The sequence below is a fragment of the Nicotiana tomentosiformis genome, chromosome 4, assembly GCF_000390325.3.
Source record: "Nicotiana tomentosiformis chromosome 4, ASM39032v3, whole genome shotgun sequence".
NCBI lineage: Eukaryota > Viridiplantae > Streptophyta > Magnoliopsida > Solanales > Solanaceae > Nicotiana > Nicotiana tomentosiformis.
The window spans coordinates 136,880,092-136,898,527 of record NC_090815.1 but is presented as its reverse complement, the minus strand read 5'-3'; the positions used below and the strand labels follow the sequence as shown (position 1 = coordinate 136,898,527).

At 38.4% G+C, this 18,436-nt stretch overlaps 2 protein-coding genes across 3 annotated transcripts; both read left to right on the top strand.

The window, feature by feature from the left end:
* The first annotated feature begins 1,999 nt into the window (after positions 1 to 1,999).
* On the top strand, positions 2,000 to 11,414 carry LOC104115803 (protection of telomeres protein 1a-like). The gene is made up of 10 exons (XM_018777553.3): positions 2,000 to 2,422; positions 2,519 to 2,655; positions 2,745 to 2,935; positions 7,833 to 7,896; positions 8,110 to 8,192; positions 8,497 to 8,778; positions 9,426 to 9,502; positions 9,599 to 9,657; positions 10,281 to 10,433; positions 10,741 to 11,414. Exons 1-10 carry the CDS (start codon positions 2,302 to 2,304, stop codon positions 10,954 to 10,956), a joined length of 1,383 nt encoding a protein of 460 aa, XP_018633069.1. The 5' UTR covers positions 2,000 to 2,301; the 3' UTR covers positions 10,957 to 11,414.
* A 551-nt stretch (positions 11,415 to 11,965) lies between these two features.
* Positions 11,966 to 17,768, top strand: LOC104115805 (AT-hook motif nuclear-localized protein 10). Of its 2 annotated transcripts, XM_070200310.1 has the most exons (7): positions 11,966 to 12,611; positions 12,974 to 13,530; positions 14,063 to 14,121; positions 15,265 to 15,396; positions 16,323 to 16,481; positions 17,097 to 17,251; positions 17,392 to 17,768. In XM_070200310.1, exons 2-6 carry the CDS (start codon positions 12,981 to 12,983, stop codon positions 17,247 to 17,249), a joined length of 1,053 nt encoding a protein of 350 aa, XP_070056411.1. In that variant the 5' UTR covers positions 11,966 to 12,611; positions 12,974 to 12,980; the 3' UTR covers positions 17,250 to 17,251; positions 17,392 to 17,768. The 2 variants fall into 2 exon arrangements, with proteins under 2 accessions (XP_070056411.1, XP_033517094.2); XM_033661203.2 differs by lacking the exon at positions 11,966 to 12,611 and having other exon boundaries at positions 12,621 to 13,530.
* Positions 17,769 to 18,436: the final 668 nt, after the last annotated feature.

The window sequence follows — 18,436 nt, the reverse complement described above, 5'->3', positions numbered from 1 at the left end:
CTTGCATATGTATAAAACCGCACCGCCCCTCATATGTCTAAACCTGCACCACCCATTGCCATCCTTATTTGCAGAAAACGAAAGGAATAGATGGGAGTATGGAAATTCAAGCTTGACATTCATCTCCGGTGGTTAGAACCTTGGTTCCTCCCATCGCTTGGGAGCCCTATAAGGGCGTTGAGACCATAGTATGTTATACGACAGTATTGTATGACCTAAAATTTAGATTTAGATTTTTATACAATTAGATTTATGAAAGAAGGGCTAATCTAAGTCAATATTAATATCCGAATGACAGATCTAGTATATTGATGAGGATTGCCGAACGTGTGTTATAAGTTAGCAATATCTTAAAATAATGGTGGAGCAATAAATGATTCAAGAATGTCAAGGATAGCAATAAATGATATTTAAGTAAATAATGAACCACGGTTCACCCGACATGGGTGAGATTTTTTCACTGATTCCTCTGACAATGATGGATAATGATAAGCACTAGAATATATTGATTCTTCTTGGATCGGGAGAGATAAGTAAGAAAACAAGTGTAAAGGCAAACTTTGTATGTAGATGATAAAGAGAGAATCTTTAGAGAATGCCAATATTGTTCTTTGCAAAAGTGTTCAATCCCCTTTCTAGGATTGCATCTCTTCCTATTTAAATGGATACATGGGCCACAAAATCCTAGATAGTACAATAAGAGAATAGTCTAGCGAATATTCTATAGGGAATCTAAATCTTTGAACTATCTGTTACTGCATGCCGAGGACAGGTGCTCGTCCTCGTTCTCGTTTTCCATTTAAGCTACCTCGACCTTATGATGTGTTGTCATGCCCATGCATAGTTGCCCTCAAAGTCTTTTATACCGTTGACCGAGTCAACTATGTGATATGAAGTTTTTCACCCATACAAGTACCTTTCAGTAGAAAAATAAATTCATCTCAAATCAAAAGATTTATTTATAGTTGATCAGTCCTCCACGGCAGAGCTTCTCGCTTTTCATGAATGTATTTCCCCCTCAACTGGATAGGCCTATGACAGTAGAACAAGTGGGGAAGACCTCCCGCATTGATCAATATCAATAAGAATAGAAACGAATAGCTAACATATTTATCCCGGTGAATTTGCCCGAAGAGCTTAGGGCAAGGTTGGATTCTTTTCTATTTGTTTTTTCGTTATGGTACAAACGCATACTGAATCAACCCGTATATCTAGGTAGATCTATTCATAGTTGTCAGTCCTCCACGTCGTGACTTCTCGCTTTTTATGAATGTGTCTCCCCCTCGACTGGATAGGCCTATGTCACTAGAACAGGTAAGGAAGACCTCCCGCATTGATCAGTATCAATAAGAATAGAAACAAAATAGCTAACATAGTTCTCCCTGTGATTTTGCCCGAAGAGTTTACACTAGAGTCAAATTCTTCTTCTAGTATGCAAACACTTTTGGATCACCAAATCTTATTTTGAGATTTGGTTGGTATGTGTTCCTATCTATTAATAGGACTGCAAGCAATAACTGTTTTTCAGCCACAATGGATGCATGTTTATGTCAAATTATTCTCAATCTCTTTCCCTAAAGGTAGAATTTTTTTCTTTCCTTCTCCTTATAAGCCCTTACTCTTGAACTACTTGAATAAGGAGAGCAGTCGTCTAATTCTATAATAAAGATGGACTTTAGAAATAACCATCAATTATAACCCTCACGTTACTTATAAAGTAATTACAGATAAATATCTAATGAGCATTAATTGGTAACTTAGAAAAAAATATTAACTAACAAAATTTTTTTTCATAAAAATATTTTAATAGATCATATGTTTATTAATTTTTTACTAAACATATATTTACTAATCAAAAAGTTAATAAAGTGAAATTAAAATAATAGTCATATAATAAAAAAATTTAAAAAATCATAAAACACGATAAAATCGAACAAATTCAAATCAATATAATTGATTTGGTTTGGTTTAGATAGAAACAGAGTTTAGAGTTTGTTCCGTCACTTCTCATAAAGCTCAAACAGTATAGAAAGCACAGAACTGATCATTACACCTAGCAAAAAGAAATATTGAATTTACTGAAAAGGTCTCAATAGTGGCATTATTTTGCAGAAATCTAAGAAAGACCCCGATGTAACTAGTCGCTAAAACAGGGTCAAAATCGACTTTACACTGCTGCTATCATCGGAGTTGAAACCGGGTTCGTACTGTCGTGACCGATCAGTTGAAATCTCCTAATTTCCCTCTCAATTCCAAGCAACAGTTTACCCAAAAAACAAAACAAAACAAAACAAAAAAAATATGTCGCAGCGACGCGATGATTATACCTCAATAGTTGAAGCCATGACTTTGATCGATCAGAAAGTTAATTTCATGGGCGTCGTCCTCGAAACTAGCTTTCCAAGGAAGACCAAGGGCACTGGTAAAAGCTCCTTTAATTTTCAATACTTTCAAGTTGCTTTCGTTGAAGTCTTTGGCTTTTATTTGTAAAAATTTGAGCTTTTTTCCTTTTTAACAGATTATTTCTGCTTGGTTAAAATCACTGACCAGTCATACCAAAGTCGTGCGCTTTCTGTTAATGTTTTCACTGAGACGATAGAGAAACTGCCTCTGGTACTCAATGCTGGTGATATTATTCTGCTTTTTAACGTTAGGGTAACTCTTCCTTTAGTTTTACCTTTGAACTTTATTTTACTATGTTACTAAAAATCTTGACTTATTTATGGTTATTGCACTTTGTGCAGATGAAAGTTCATAATTCCGTGGTTCATGCTGTGTTCAACAAATACTTCTCTTCGTTTGCTTTGTTTGATGGAAAGTATAGTACAACCTTCCTTCCCTATCAATGTCATGTGCCATATCTTCCTAGGGAGCGGGAAGAGAAACTTATACTCGGTTTAAGGAAGTGGTCGGTTGATCATCCTATTATAACAAGTACTCTCCTTTTCTGGTCTAAATGATCCATGAAAACTTGATATATTTAGGTGTTTACCCGAAAAATCGGATAGAGTTAGATTTGTGTATGGTTCTAAGGACACGTGATATAACTTGATACAAATTGTAGAGTGAAATGTAAATATCTCTATTCTTGCCAAATGGGATGAAATATAAGACATGGAAAAGGAAATATTGATGAACAAGGTAACCTGCCTCCTAAATGTGTTAACATCTATAATAATAAAAATACATAGTGGAGGTCCCATGATGAATTATCTTTTCTTCGATTTCCGCCAAGATTCTCTCCCATAGTGCGGTTGCAACAGCTTTTGTCTGCGAGCTCGATACTGGCTCGAGTTCGATTCTGACTTGGGGTCTCGATTTCGGGGTGAGTATTGGTCGGTCTATGCATCTTCGATTATCTCCGCCTTGCCTTGTAGCTCGATTTGGATATGAGTTCGATAATGATACCGAGCTTGTCATTGATCGGTCTTAAAGCTCGAAGCTCGACGCCCTTACTTCGGACCTCGACCGAGCTTGTCATGCAGATACCCTTTGATCGAAACATCATCGTCTCGACCAGTCCGTACGACTGGCTCAATCGGTTTTGACCGTACATAGATAGTCCCCTCGTTTCTCGGAAAAGGATGTGGCGAGAAACGATATGATTTCCCAACAGGGCTCGGAGAGAAGCTCTCGAGAAGGTCAGAGCTCGGAGAGAAGCTCTCGAGGAGGTCAGAGCTCAGGGCTTCGATATTGGGGCTGAGATTGAAGTTGCCAGGGCGGAGGAGAACAAAGCTCGAAGGTTGGCCTTTCATGAGGAGGACTCCGATGACTCGGGGGAGTCTGAAGATGAGGACGGTGCCGAGAATACGGCCTCCGATGACGATTGAGTCATTTAGAGCCTTAGATAGTTTGCTGCGTTCTTTGGATATCGCTTTCGGTTTTTGTATAAAGAACTTCCTTTTGGCAGAGTAGCCGCCTCTGTACAAAAAATTTGTAAATATAAATCTTTCTTCCTTTTGAAGCAAAATAGCCTTTCAAGCTAAATAGATAGTTTGAATTTTAATCTCTGTTGTCTTCGGACCTTGTGGGTAGTCCCCTTTGCTTTATCGGGCTCGAACATCCTTCAGGCTTAAATAGTCAAGTGTTCATTTGAATTCGAAGAAATGAGTAATTTTACTCGAAGTAAAGTAGCCCGTAGGCGTAATGGTCGAGTGAGTGCTTGCTCGAACTCGAAATAAAAGTAGCCCGTAGGCTTAGTAGTCGAGTGAATGATTCGAACTCGATGTAACGTAGCCCGTAGGCGTAATGATCGAGTGAGTGCTTGCTTGAACTCGAAATAAAAGTAGCCCGTAGGCTTAGTAGTCGAGTGAATGATTCGAACTCGATGTAATGTAGCCCGTAGGCGTAATGCTCGAGTGAGTGCTTGCTCGAACTCGAAATAAAAGTAGCCCGTAGGCTTAGCAGTCGAGTGAATGATTCGAACTCGATGCAATGTAGCCTGTAGGCGTAATGATCGAGTGAGTGCTTGCTCGAACTCGAAATAAAAGTAGCCCGTAGGCTTAGCAGTCGAGTGAATGATTCGAACTCGATGCAATGTAACCCGTAGGCGTAATGGTCGAGTGAGTGCTTGCTCGAACTCGAAATAAAAGTAGCCCCTAGGCTTAGCAGTCGAGTGAATGATTCGAACTCGATGCAATGTTGTCCGTAGGCGTAATGGTCGAGTGAGTGCTTGCTCGAACTCGAAATAAAAGTAGCCCGTAGGCTTAGCAGTCGAGTGAATGATTCGAACTCGATGCAATGTAGCCCGTAGGCGTAATGGTCGAGTGAGTGCTTGCTCGAACTCGAAATAAAAGTAGCCCGTAGGCTTAGCAGTCGAGTGAATGATTCGGACTCGATGCAATGTAGCCCGTAGGCGTAATGATCGAGTGAGTGCTTGCTCGAACTCGAAATAAAAGTAGCATGTAGGCTTAGCAGTCGAGTGAATGATTCGAACTCGATGCAATGTAGCCCGTAGGCGTAATGATAGAGTGAGTGCTTGCTCGAACTCGAAATAAAAGTAGCCCGTAGGCTTAGCAGTCGAGTGAATGATTCAAACTCGATGCAATGTAGCTCGTAGGCATAATGGTCGAGTGAGTTCTTGCTCGAACTCAAAATAAAAGTAGCCGGTAGGCTTAGCAGTCGAGTGAATGATTCGAACTCGATGCAATGTATCCCGTAGGCGTAATGGTCGAGTGAGTGCTTGCTCGAACTGGAAATAAAAGTAGCCCGTAGGCTTAGTGATCGAGTGAGTGCTTGCTCGAACTCGATCCTGTTTGCATAATAAATCTTGAACATAGAATATCGGTAAAGAAGAGGGCTTTCTTTGCAAATCATTATACATGTGTTCATGTTTTGCGTCAGGGCTCGGGCCAACTAAATAAGTATGGTTCGTTTTGACCATTTGGCTCTTACAACGTTTCCTGTCGAGACACTGTTTGTCATGAAATAACGAAGTAACTTCCTTGCACCGAACTTGATAATCATCACATATACGTTCAATGATAAAGCCCCCCAGTATACGAGGTTGATTTTAAAGAGGCCTCGGATACTCAGCAGTAGTATCGTTTTAGGCGTTACACGTTCCAATTGCTTGGTAGTTGATTGCCATTTTATCAGACCGGGTTTGGAGGATTTCCGCTATATGGCCGGTATCGATCTCAGGTCAACCTTTGCTTGGTAGTTCTTTTAGTAACGGACCTAGAAATCAACTGGTCATCTTCGACTCTTATTTTGGATTGATATCGATTGTGTACATCGGTCCAAGTAATAGTTGGGTACTCGATTAGATTTTGATTCAGCCGCCGTGAAGCCATCGAGCTCCGCTCGTTTAGACCTTGAGTGGAAGCTTGAACAACCCAATCGTCTGTGACTGGTGCAGATCCATTCGTTCCATTTGAAAACGAGATACGAACTCCCTTAGCATCTCGTTATCCTTTTGTATTACCTTGAACAAGTCCGACTTTCTGGTTTCGGCCTTTATGGCTCCGGCATGTGCTTTTACGAAGCAATCTGCAAGCATAGCAAAAGAATCAATAGAGTTAGATGGTAAATTATGATACCATACTATTGCCCCCTTTGATAGGGTTTCACCGAATTTTTTCAATAATACAGATTCGATCTCATCATCTTCCAAATCATTGCCCTTGATGGCACACGTGTAAGAAGTGACGTGCTCGTTGGGGTCGCTCGTTCCGTTATATTTGGGTATTTCGGGAATACGGAATTTTTTGGGGATTGGTTTTGGGGCCGCGCTCGAGGGAAAAGGTTTTTGCACGAATTTTTTGGAATCCAACCCTTTTATAATTGGTGGAGCTCCCGGGATCTGATCGACCATAGCGTTATAAGTTTCTACTTTTTTATCATTGGCTTTGACTCGCTTTGTGAGTTCCTCGATCAATTTAGCAATTTCGGGAGTAGTCCCCGATTCTTGCTCATTTGACTTTACTATGGCTGGCTCCGTTCTGTGGTTGATTTCTCGAGGTGGACTGGGCTCCGGCCTGCTTTGTTGTTGGGTTTGGCTCTGCAACTGAGCTATTGCTGCCTGTTGGGCTTGCAACATTTCGAAAATCATACGCAAGCTAACGTCGTTTTCCTCGACGTTATGGGTATCTCGAACTGCAGACTGAGTGCCACAATGGATGCTATTCTCGGGTTCAGCATGGAGGTTCGCCTTAATGGCTACATGCGAATTGATAGCTATTGGCGCTCCGATTCGAGCTCCAACGGCGTTTACAAGTGGCCTTTCGGTACGGGGTGTCAAGTTATTGTTCTCATCTTGAAGACCGGCTCCGTTGTCGATTGGTGAAGCCATTTGATTGGTAGTTAGTCGTTGCTAATCCGAAATCCAAGATATTTTCGGAACCGAGCGTAAAACACAACAGTGTGTTTCTTCAGATTCGTATCAAATAATCACTGTTATCCTTAGCCCCATGGTGGGCGCCAAACTGTTTACCCGAAAAACCGGATAGAGTTAGATTGTGTATGGTTCTAAGGACACGTGATATAACTTGATACAAATTGTAGAGTGAAATGTAAATATCTCTATTCTTGGCAAATGGAATGAAATATAAGACAGGGAAAAGGAAATGTTGATGAACAAGGTAACCTGCCTCCTAAATGTGTTAACATCCCCCTTTTATATTAGAGGGATCCTACTTTATCTATAATAATAAAAATACATAGTGGAGGTCCCACGATGAATTGTCTTTTCCTCGATTTCCGTCAAGATTCTCTCCTATAGTGCGGTTGTAACGGCTCTTGTCTGCGAGCTCGATACTGGCTCGAGCTCAGTATTGGATCGAGCCCTCGGTCTTGGTTCGAGCTCGATTCTGACTTGGGGTCTCGATATTCGGGGTGAGTGTTGGTCGGTCTATGCATCTTCGATTATCTCCGCCTTGCCTCGTAGTTCGATTTGGATATGAGTTCGATAATGATACCGAGCTTGTCATTGATCGGTCTTATAGCTCGAAGCTCGACGTCCTTACTTCGGACCTCGACCGAGCTTGTCATGCAGATACCCTTTGATCGAAACATCATCGTCTCGACCAGTCCGTACGACTGACTCAATCGGTTTTGACCGTACACATTAGGATACAACTTTAGAACCTGAAGTCTTTCTAAAATGTATCTTAGTCGGTGTGGAATCATCCGTTTCCATATAAGGATCAGAGCAACATTCTTACCCTTCTCATGCAGGGAGTGGGGTGAGAGAGTGATAACAACAACAACAACATAATACCCAGTATAATCCCACATAATTGGGGGGGGGGGGGGGGGAGGTGAGAGAGTGATAGATTTCCTTTTATAACGACTTTAATTCAAAGATCTGACTCTTGATATGCTATAATTACCTTAATAAATTTTCAATCTTTGAAAGATATCAGGGAAGGAGACGGCTTCAATTTGGTTTGCAAGGTAATACTAGTACGTGTACTCTTTATTAGCATGGCCTCCATTAAATTTATTTTGAAAATCAGTCAAGGAAACACGTTGCTGTTTTACGTGTATATATGAATAGGTTAGAGGATGAACTGCAAACCCCACTTCCTTTAGAGTCGGTGCCAGTTTGTCTGCCAAGAGACAAATTCACTGAATATTTTCATTGCAAATTTTGATGGCATGTGCAAGATTCTGCGTGTAGTTAGACAAGATGAGTGGATCCTTCTTGTGTGGGATGGAACTGACACTCCACCAGTTGCTATTAATGCAAGGTGAGTGTTATATTCATGCTTTTGATTGACCATCACGTTAGGTTTTCTTTTAGAGGATAGTATTCATTATTTCCTTTTCAAGTGGAGGTACTTTGTTGCACAAGAAGTACTGGTATAGTTGTGAAGTAGATTAGTTTAAACGCTAAGCTCCATAACAAATTTTGCCTGCAATTCATATTTGAAGTGGACCTCTTGAACTAATTGCATATCAGATTGAGCCATCCAACACTTGCTCACTAATTTTTGCGTTTGATTATGAAAGCTTTGTAAGTGTTTACATAGTTTTACGTGTATATATGAATAGGTTAGAGGATGAACTGCAAACCCCACTTCCTTTAGAGTCGGTGCCAGTTTGTCTGCCAAGAGACAAATTCTGCAAATTGCCATCTCTTGGAACTGTGCTGAGGGTAACTCTGGATTGTGGCAATGAGAAACTTGGAATGAACGTGCTCAGGACCAATAGATGGGTGAAAATTGATAACCTAAGATGTCAACTTCTTGACTCACTGTGGCATGCTGCCCTCTTCCCGACTACTAGGTTTTGCTATTTGCGCGATGAAGATCACATTGTTTCGCAGCGCATGAGGTTTTCTTCTCTGATATTTACATATTTTCTTGTAATTATGTGATACAACATAGTGCGTATCTAGAGGGGGGTGGGTGGGGGTCCGGGATCATGTGAAACCCATGTTCCCCTCTCTAGATCATGTATAGTAATGTTATACTTTATTAGAAATATTTAAATATATATATGTGCACCCAAGCTCAAAGTATCATATGATCTGATGGTTATTGAGTGCACCTCTATAACTGAGGTTAAGAGTTAAATCTTATGTCTATCTTGTTATTTTTTCTTTCTTTTTCTAGAATTTGGCATACCCATGAGAGATGGACATGTCTGGTGTCACTTCTTGCGTATTAATTAAGTACTTTTTCGTCTTTCTTTGTTTGGTGTGTTCTCTCAAAATTTCCAAGTCCGACACATTGAGGAGTATGTATGTGGAGTATATATATATCCACTCTTCGTAATAGTGCACCCATCTTCCCAGAATCCTAGCATGTCCTGCGTAGTCACTCCACAACACGTTCTCTTGTAGCATTGTAACTAATGCCTATTGCATAATCACCAGAACATCTAGTTGCAGCTTGAAGGTGTCATGACAATTTTTTTTTCTCCATCCAGTGCCGTGTTTTGCATCTCCATAACTACATCTACAAGTCTCATATCTGTAGGGAGTTTGATAAGCGTATCAAATCTAAATGGGGATGGATGCCTCTTTCAGCCTTACCTTGGCCAACTCATGTGACAGGTTTGATTGATGTGCTCACAACAGATCTCCATGTTAGATCTATAATAATATATACCAGCATTCGCCTAATAATACTTTGTTATAATAAATTTTCAGTGACCGACTATTCAGAAGTGCCCTTTGTCTCCTTGATGAGAGCTCTTGTGAATCCCAAGGTATCTTGCTGCTTCATAAAGACATTCATTTCTTCTTTTCCCTTTTTCTTTCTACTATGTGTTAGAGAGTTGTATTTACTCATTCAGTTCTTTTATGTCTTTGCGAATAATACATCTTCATGCCTGGTTGTTGCACTCAGGCATTATGAGACTTCATTTGCTATTGGACTTATTGCTGAAGGGCTAGAAATGCCCATGAATAGAGATGTCTCATAGGGGCTTGTATCCAACTGGGTGAGGTATTCCAGTTTGATCGGTTTGGATTTAGCTATGTGTTATCTGTTCGTTGTCATTTGCTTTCAGTGGCTTCTATTGTTGTATTTGTTTGCCACTTTAAGTTTGATTTTTCAAGGCTCAGAATAAGGAGAATGAAAAATCCCTTTTTATTGTCATTAATGCTGGTTAAGTGGGTACTATGTTTATGCTTGCACTAGTGATAGTTGAAAACAAAAAAGAAAAAGGGGGGGGGGGGGGGGGGGGGAGTTTTATTCCATTTATTTATGTCGTTGTCCAGTAGGTTGACGGTTATAGGATGTGTAGTTTGAGATGATTTTGTAATGGTCATGTGTTGGACCATATACTTGACATATTCAAAGTTATATCATTGAGCTTCTACCTTGTAGGTGGTCGGTAAATTCCATTGTGTCGTTCGGGTTGTGGCATCATTTCCTTGGATAGTTGAGGATTTTCGCTCCCCTTCTGGCGTTTATAGGATCAGGTTAACCATAGAGGATCCTACTGCCAGAATCCGCGCCTATCTATATGCTGAGGATGCGGTACCATTTTTCTTTATATTCAGTTTTAGTTCCAATTTATGTTGTGAATATCTCAGAATGCTTCATTAGGACTTTTGAATGGTATTATCCTAATGAAAAATGCTTTACGCTAAACTTCATAGCAGCTTATTTTGGTAGATATGTCTTGTATTGTCTTTAATGAGATGGTTGATTAGGTATAGATTGAACTTTTTGGTTGATTTGGCTTTATTCTACATCAACTTTTCCATTCAATAATATGCAAGGCAGTATATGTTTATTGTGCCCAGGCTGATAATTCTAACTTCCGTTTACTTCATTTACCCAGGAACAGTTCTTTGGTGGCTACCCTTCTCTCGATGTGCTAAGAAGAATGCGAAATTTGTTGCTTGGAATTTCTGAAAGTGGTGGTGATAGTGAAAGGAATGAAACTTGCAGGAATCCACCCTGGATAATGTGTTGCTTGAAATCCTATCACATTAATGACAGTGATATCTGGGGAAGCAGGAACTTTCGAATTTTTGCAACCACGCTGAAGATGTAAGCAAGTGAAACTTGTATATTTACAGTGTATATGTAAAGCGCCAAACATGTTGCCTCCATGTGACCAGGAGCGTGGAAACAGCCTCTTGCAGAAATGCAGGGTAAGGTTGCGTACAATAGACCCTTGTGGTCCGGCCCTTCTCCGGACCCCGCGCATAGCGGGAGCTTAGTGCACCGGGCTGTCCTTTTATGTAAAGCGCCAAACATTTTTTTTTTTTTTTTTTTGTAAATGTGGTGCATGGTGCTGGTTTTTGCAAAACTATGTATCACCCTTTTTGGCTTTATAAGTATCTTATTCCTGAAGCTCAGAATACTGAAAGTAACCAAATGTATTTTGCTTGTAAATGTTAGCAGTTACCTTTTCTGTACAAGTACGCTTCAAAGTTACTCCGTAGTAAATATTTTGGTGCTGAACAATTCCACATTGAATGTTGTATCAGAACTCGAAATGATTATCTCTCTTGCTATTGGGTAGTTTAATCTTCTTTTCTGTATAAGCGTCATGGTTAGGCGTTGGATCTTATACATGATTTTGCAATTCTTGCTTAGTTAACAAGTTAAGTATTCACACAATTTCTCACCTAAGCAGGATAACTCCTTTTCATTTTGACGTTTTGTAATATTGGTATATTAATATATGTATATATATTTATATATAATTGTTAAATGGGACATCCTTCTGGATACTAACACACCTTTTTTGTCCTACAAGAGCAGTTAAAACTCTTTCTCATTACATTAACATTTCCGAACATAGTTTGCCATGACAAACAAGAATAATGAAGATAATTTGCCACGAATCGCTAAATATGAAAAAAAGAAGAAGCTAAAACACCAATTTTCCTAGGACGTGCGTTATAAAACTTATTCCAGAACTACCCCATGCACGGTTACAGTTTTATCATTCAGTATTAGTATATAGCAATAGATTTCTAAATAGATGCGCATATCTATAGTACTAGATCATATGACAATGATAAGAGCAATTCACTTTTTCTTTTACATGAAAACATTAACCCAAGTGACTAAACGGATTCCATTTATCTACTAAGTAATACTCCAATAAAATTATGCTACTCCACTGTCAAGAAATAGAGTTCAAGATACAATGCATACCTAATGTTTAGTGTGAATTCGAATCCTTAGTTTTTTGACAGAATACTAATCTATTTAGTAATTACTTAAAAGTTCCTTGTAATAGTATCTCGGTTAAAAGAACAATTTTAGTAGGAAAATAATTTCAACGGTAGGAATGTAGTCCAACTTTGCAAAATGGGAAATTACTTAAATAATGTATTTAGTAATAGTATCTCGGTTAAAGCAACAATTTTAGTAAGAAAATAATTAAAAGTCCAATGATGCATTTCATTCAATATTACTAAATTGTAGTAGTTAATTAATTTACATTATTACCTTAAATTTAAACATAGCTTCGGTACGTCATTAATTTTAATGCTCTTAATGGAAAATTCGAATTTGTGTTTGTATTTTGTTGAAGAAAAATGTATTGCATCCCCTCAAAAATAACTAAATTACCAAAAGAACAGATTTTCAAAATTTAGGCTTTTGCTACAAATAGCCTTTTCCTCGACTTATTTTCTCCATTCTCTTCTGTGTTATCTTGCATTCTTCGAAAAAACAAATCTCATTTTTCCGGTAAGAAAAATGATTTTCCTTATTTTTTCTTCTGTTATATTATTTTCTAATGAATTTCGAGGTTTTCTCTAAAAAATTTATGTATTTCGCGAAAAGAAAAAGACAGATTATTTGGATGTTAATAGTTTTTTTTTAATGCTATTCTTTTAAGCGTTATTTACCAATTCTTATTTTTAGTTTGCCTGATCAGTTAAAATTTTGATAAATCTGCAGTAGTTATAGGGTTTAAGCTAAAACGTGTAGCTTTTGCGATTTTTCTACAATTGGTTTGAGTTATTCTCTTATAGGAATTCAGTTTGATCCAGAGGGTTTTTGCTAATCTGAAAAAAAAAATGACAACTTTCATTTGGTCCTTTATTCAGGTCAATTATGGAAAACACATTCAAAACATCAGCATCTCAGACAGACGGAGAAATGAACAGAGAGCAGCTCACCTCCGCCGGCGCTGGCGTCACTCCGGCGACTGTTCCTCCTGCAGTTGCTCAGAACACTCACTCGTCCTTCGCTTCTCCGCCGCCCCGTGCGTACCCGTCGGCGGATCTCACCGATGCCGGTGCTGGCGTCACTCCGGTGATTGTTCCTCCGGCAGTTGCTCAGAACACGCACTTGTCCTTCGCTTCGCCGCCGCCCCGTCCGTACCAATCGGCGGAGAGAGCTACCGCTACCGGTGCTGCGCTGTCAAGTGTGAACTTGAATTCATCTGAACAGATGACAAAGAAGAGAGGGAGGCCAAGAAAGAACGGCCCAGATGGGATCGCGGTTGGTCTGATGGCAGCTGCTTCGGCATCCGCCGCCGTAACTCCGCCGCAAGGACCGGTTTCTTCTGCGGCTGCGCAGCCTGTATCTGAAGGGGGACCGTCGAAGAAACCCAGAGGCAGACCCCCTGGCTCTTGCAAGAAGCAGCGACGTCGAACTTTTGGTAAATCCCTATATTCTCTCATGTGTCAGTACTCCTATTAATAGTTTAGTTTAATGTTCTAATAAACACATGCACACGTGTCTTAGAATATAGACTAGAATGTTTGTTGGTTGGTTGACCTGTTCTTTTGTTTCCCAGTCGGGTTCAGTCCAAGTTTTGTTTTTTTATCTCTCTTTTGTCATTTTTTTAGCTGGTATAAAACATATATATGGACGTAAAATATTGAGTATATTATATGTTGAGGACGGCAAAAATATATGTAAAAGAGTTGGGCTATGTCACCGCTTATAATTTGTAAAAATATTTTGTGTGTTATTTTCGGATCTCTTAAAAATAAAAATCTGTAAAACTAAAAAGAAATTTGAAAAGAGTGATAAAACCAATAAAATCTATTTTTGCAATCATTTTCTTTCTTTTTTGATCTTTTTTTTTTTTAACTCTTGAGAGTGACATGTCACACATTTCCCATACTGCTTTGGTTTATTCCAGCATCATTATTTTACGACTTTTGATAAAAAGTTTCAAATTGCAGGATCGGCAGGTTCTGGTTTTACAATTACACCTCATGTTATCACTGTGGAAAAAGGAGAGGTTACTTCGTTAGCCTTTTTGTTTTATTTCTTTAATGCCATGAAAGTCATCTTGATCCTTGAATTCAAATTTTCTGCAGTAATATTAAAGAACCAAAAGAGAGTAACTAATCAAAATAAATAAAAAGAACCCAAAAGAGTAACTGGTCCTCCAATGGAGAGAATTTTTTGTTTTTTATTTTCTTGTGAAAGGGCAGAAATAAACCATCTACAGATATCGTTCTTATATATAGAAAGATTTGAGTTGAGGTTAAAAATAATGATAACCAAGAACGCTTTTAAGAATATTGCATATTATAACTCTCTTTACAAGTTCTAGCAATACTTAAATGATTTTCTTTTTTTGATAAGTAGTACACCCCTAATATAATAGTAATAGTAACTCCATAATGGGGGCTCAATTTAACAATGTCTTTTAAATGGATAAAGGAGGATGCATTGAATTGAATACATTGCAGCTAGCGGACCAAGTAACCGAGGAAAAAGAAACTAATAAGGAGAAAGAATCTTTTTCAATGTCGCTGGCTTATTTATCAGCATACATATCCAAAATCTATTTGATCTTTGGATCTCGACAGTGTCTCAAATAAAACAATTCAGAGTAAAACTGCATACAATAGATCCTTGTGATCCGATCCTTTCCTAGACCCCGCGCATAGCGAGAACTTAGTGTATCGGACTGCACTTTTTATAGAGATAATACATTCACTTATACAAGGAATTTGCTTAGAAGTCTACCAGAAAGAGTTACCCCATGTTACCGGTTTGTACTATTATTAGCTTGTTGGTTACTTTACGAAACTCTATATGTTAGCTAAATGGAGTAATAACTGTGAAAACCACACTCTTGGGGCTCTAATTAACAGATTTCGGCTAATTTATAGGTGATTTAGTACTTCTTGATCTAAGTCAAACTTTATCCTGAATGAGTATATGTAATGCCTTGTGATACAAGATGATTGACTTCTTTGTAACTACTTTTAGTTCTTCCATTAAAGTTTTGAGAGAGGTGTATGACATAAATATTTGAATTCTTGCTAGGGCCTTGTATTTGCATATCATAAATTGTAGTGGCGAATTTCAGATATTTACATTGCATGCATTAGTTATGATTTTACTAGTTCTTTATCATCTTTTTTTTCAGGACATAGCACAAAAAATAGTTTCATTTACTCGGCAAGGTCCAAGAACTGTTAGCATCATGTCTGGCTATGGTGTTGTATCCAAAGTGGTGCTTGTACGAGCTGCCACGACTGATGAAACTGTGACACATGAGGTTTTTTTCCCCCTGTATTGTTTTCCCATTTCGTATTGATTTAGTTTTTCATGGTTCCACTGTGCCCGCCTTAACACTCATTGAAAACCTTTTGATTTGTACTATGCACTTTAAATCTCTTTTATAGAGCGAGGAAATGGAAGTTCATCCTCATTGTAAATTTTCATTCAATTGTTAATACACAAAAAACAAAGTGGAATGAAAGCAAAAGATTCATATAGGCAATACCAACTAGTTGGGATTGAGTCCTAGACATGTTAGTGTACTTGCATTACGTCCGGGATTTGTCAAGATTCCTTTTAGTTTGTCCAGAGATCTGCATATTAGTAGAAAATGCATAGAACTATAGGATCAGAGAACCCCTAATTTGTCTTAGAAATTAATTACCGAGTGCGGAGATGAAACATGTCAAATGAATATTTAGGAGTCATTTAAATTAAATATTGTGCAAATGGTGTCAAACACGAATTATAGAGTTTTGCACTTTGTACAAGTTACTTCTTTATTTCCCCTTCTTAGAATTTCAAAAGATTCATGCTCTGAATTTCTTGTGGAAGTGTCTGATTCCCCTGATGGCGGTTTTCCTCTTTTTTCTTTCATCACCTGATGGTTTAAGAAGTTTAGTTCTAGAACTTAATACTTTCCTTTCTGGTTTACCTTGAGAGATGGTTTAGGAGTTATTATTCTAAGACTTACTACATGTCTATTTCTTTATTCAGCTACATTCTACTTCTGCAATTTCAACACAGTTCATACGGATGTTAATCCAAATGTGTTCTCAACTCCTTTCTGTGTCCGAAGTTATGTGATGCATTTTTTCCAAATTGCACTTCTGCTGATTAAATGTGCGTCTGTTTTACTCTTCCAGTATGCTTATCCTAGATAAATTCATAGACTTGAGTACGTATGATGTTTGCCTCTTGTAGGGACAGTTCGATATAGTGTCTCTATCTGGTTCCTTCAGGGAATCCATAATTGGCGATGAGGATAGCTGGACGGGTGCAATAACCATATCTCTAGCTAGAGATGGATTGGTGTTAGGTGGTAACGTGATCGGTGATCTGACGGCTGCATCAACAGTCCAGGTTTGCATTCTTTGAAGCCTTTATGAAGTTTCAGCTTGTGTACTACTAAATCTGTGTTAGTTGGGGCAGGAACTTACGTAGATTAGGATGGGAAGATTTTCTTGTATTTTCTCTACATTGCACTTGTTCTTGTCCTTATCTTTGTGTCTTGTTCTTCTGTTTCTTTTCAAGTTCTGAGAATTATTCCCTTTTCACTAATGGAGTATTATTCTTTCTTCTGACAAAGAAAGTAATATTTGCATGTGCATCCTGAAAAGGTTATATTTCTTTGCTGAGTAGTGACTTTTCTAGCCCGGATTTCCTATCATATTTTTACCAAGAGCACTAGAAATAGATTGCCTTGACCTCACTGGATTTTAGGAAGTGCACTCAAACTCTCAAAGTAGTAATGATAAGCGTAATGCAGAGGCCAATGGCATGGTCCTGGAATCAATTCTGCCATCTTGTTTATTATTTTATTTATATTTTAGATGTATATAACACATATTGAACATCTTTTGTCGGGAATTTTTTTCACTTCTTTCAAATTTGAACATCCTTGGAAAAATTACTAGCTTCGCGCCACTGCATATGTCATTGTTTGCATAAGCACTAATTTGATGGCTTCTGTTCTAGATTATTCTTGGCACTTTTGTTGAGGAGTCGGAAAGAGCCAATAGCCCACCAGCCCATGGGACTTTTAGCGAGTCGTTTGGGCGCCCAGGCAGCCCCCTCAATCATGGAGATTCCAACAATGCGAACATGCAAGGCATCTCAAACATGCCTTAGAAGTGAGTGCGTTCTGCTCGCTTCAGATACTGGACATAAATGATGCGTTCTGCATCATTTATCCCTCACTTTTAATGCTTTCGAAGTGGTTTTATTGATAAAAATATGTTTTGTGACTTAGTTATTGATTTTTAATGTTTAGGTTGCCAACAAATGTTAAAGGAAGCGAAGTAGAAAGATTTTGAACTGAATTTGAAGAAACAGAAGAAGTTCTGCACGCAGGCCTGAATTCTTGGCTATAAGCTGAGGGTATCTTTTGGAAAGCTTTATTTTCTGCTGCTATCTTTCAACTTGGACTTGGAAAAGAAGAGTTACCATTGAAAAGTGCTCCAGTCCTGATTTCACGGCTTGTTGAAGATTTTCTTCTTTTATGGATTCTTCTATGCTTTCTACTTCGGTTTTGTTTTGTTTGAACGTTTTTAGGCTAAGTTTTACATCTAATGTTTTGATGAAACTTTTTGTGTTGGATGATTCTTAAACAGTTCGTTGATTTTATTTATATAATTAAATGTTTTGCAATATTTCATGCCTTAGTTCTCGTTTATACTTGGAAAAGATTTACATGATTTTGGACAGCTAATTATCATCACCTCGGGTTAAGGCATTTGTATACGGTTAAAACCGAGCCCACCCAATTTTACTATTTGATCGAGACCGGGAGGTTGCATCGAAGAATGGCCTCGCAACAGAACAGACTAAATCACGAGGATAATGTACCGAGTTCAGAATCGAGGTACCTGTCGAGATCGAGGCTAGTAGCGATCGAAGCCAAATGAGACAGACATCGAGCAAGATCGAAGATAGCACAATAACAGAAAGGCGAGATATCCGCGACTGGTCGAGGATCATGGCGTAAATCTCGAAACGGATCAAAGCAGAAACGGTTAATTAGTTAATCATGAGATTTCCTTCTGTAATTAGAATTATCCCATAAAGTGGAATTCTTCTACTATTTAAAGGGGGGTTCTAATCATTTGGAAGACACATGGTTCACAGATATCAAAGCAATATAATTCTCTTTCTCGTTTATACTGTTGTTCATCAGCTTGTTATATTTTAATTGTTCTACATCAACCAGTTCGAGGGTATCCAAACTTGAGGGCTGAGTTCCATTCTAACACTGGTTTGCTTTACTTTATAGTTCATTTCTGTTATTAATTTTCATATTTATCAATTGGTATTAAGTG

What these genes read in the sequence shown, in the direction of transcription:
- LOC104115805 (XM_070200310.1), top strand. Translation starts at nt 12,981, where the DNA reads ATGGAAAACACATTCAAAACATCAGCATCTCAGACAGACGGAGAAATG. An exon ending in GCAGCGACGTCGAACTTTTG is followed by an intron (nt 13,531 to 14,062) that starts GTAAATCCCTAT and finishes TTCAAATTGCAG; the next exon opens with GATCGGCAGGTTCTGGTTTT. An exon ending in TCACTGTGGAAAAAGGAGAG is followed by an intron (nt 14,122 to 15,264) that starts GTTACTTCGTTA and finishes CTTTTTTTTCAG; the next exon opens with GACATAGCACAAAAAATAGT.
- LOC104115803 (XM_018777553.3), top strand. Translation starts at nt 2,302, where the DNA reads ATGTCGCAGCGACGCGATGATTATACCTCAATAGTTGAAGCCATGACT. An exon ending in TTCTGCTTTTTAACGTTAGG is followed by an intron (nt 2,656 to 2,744) that starts GTAACTCTTCCT and finishes CACTTTGTGCAG; the next exon opens with ATGAAAGTTCATAATTCCGT. An exon ending in TTGGCCAACTCATGTGACAG is followed by an intron (nt 9,503 to 9,598) that starts GTTTGATTGATG and finishes ATAAATTTTCAG; the next exon opens with TGACCGACTATTCAGAAGTG.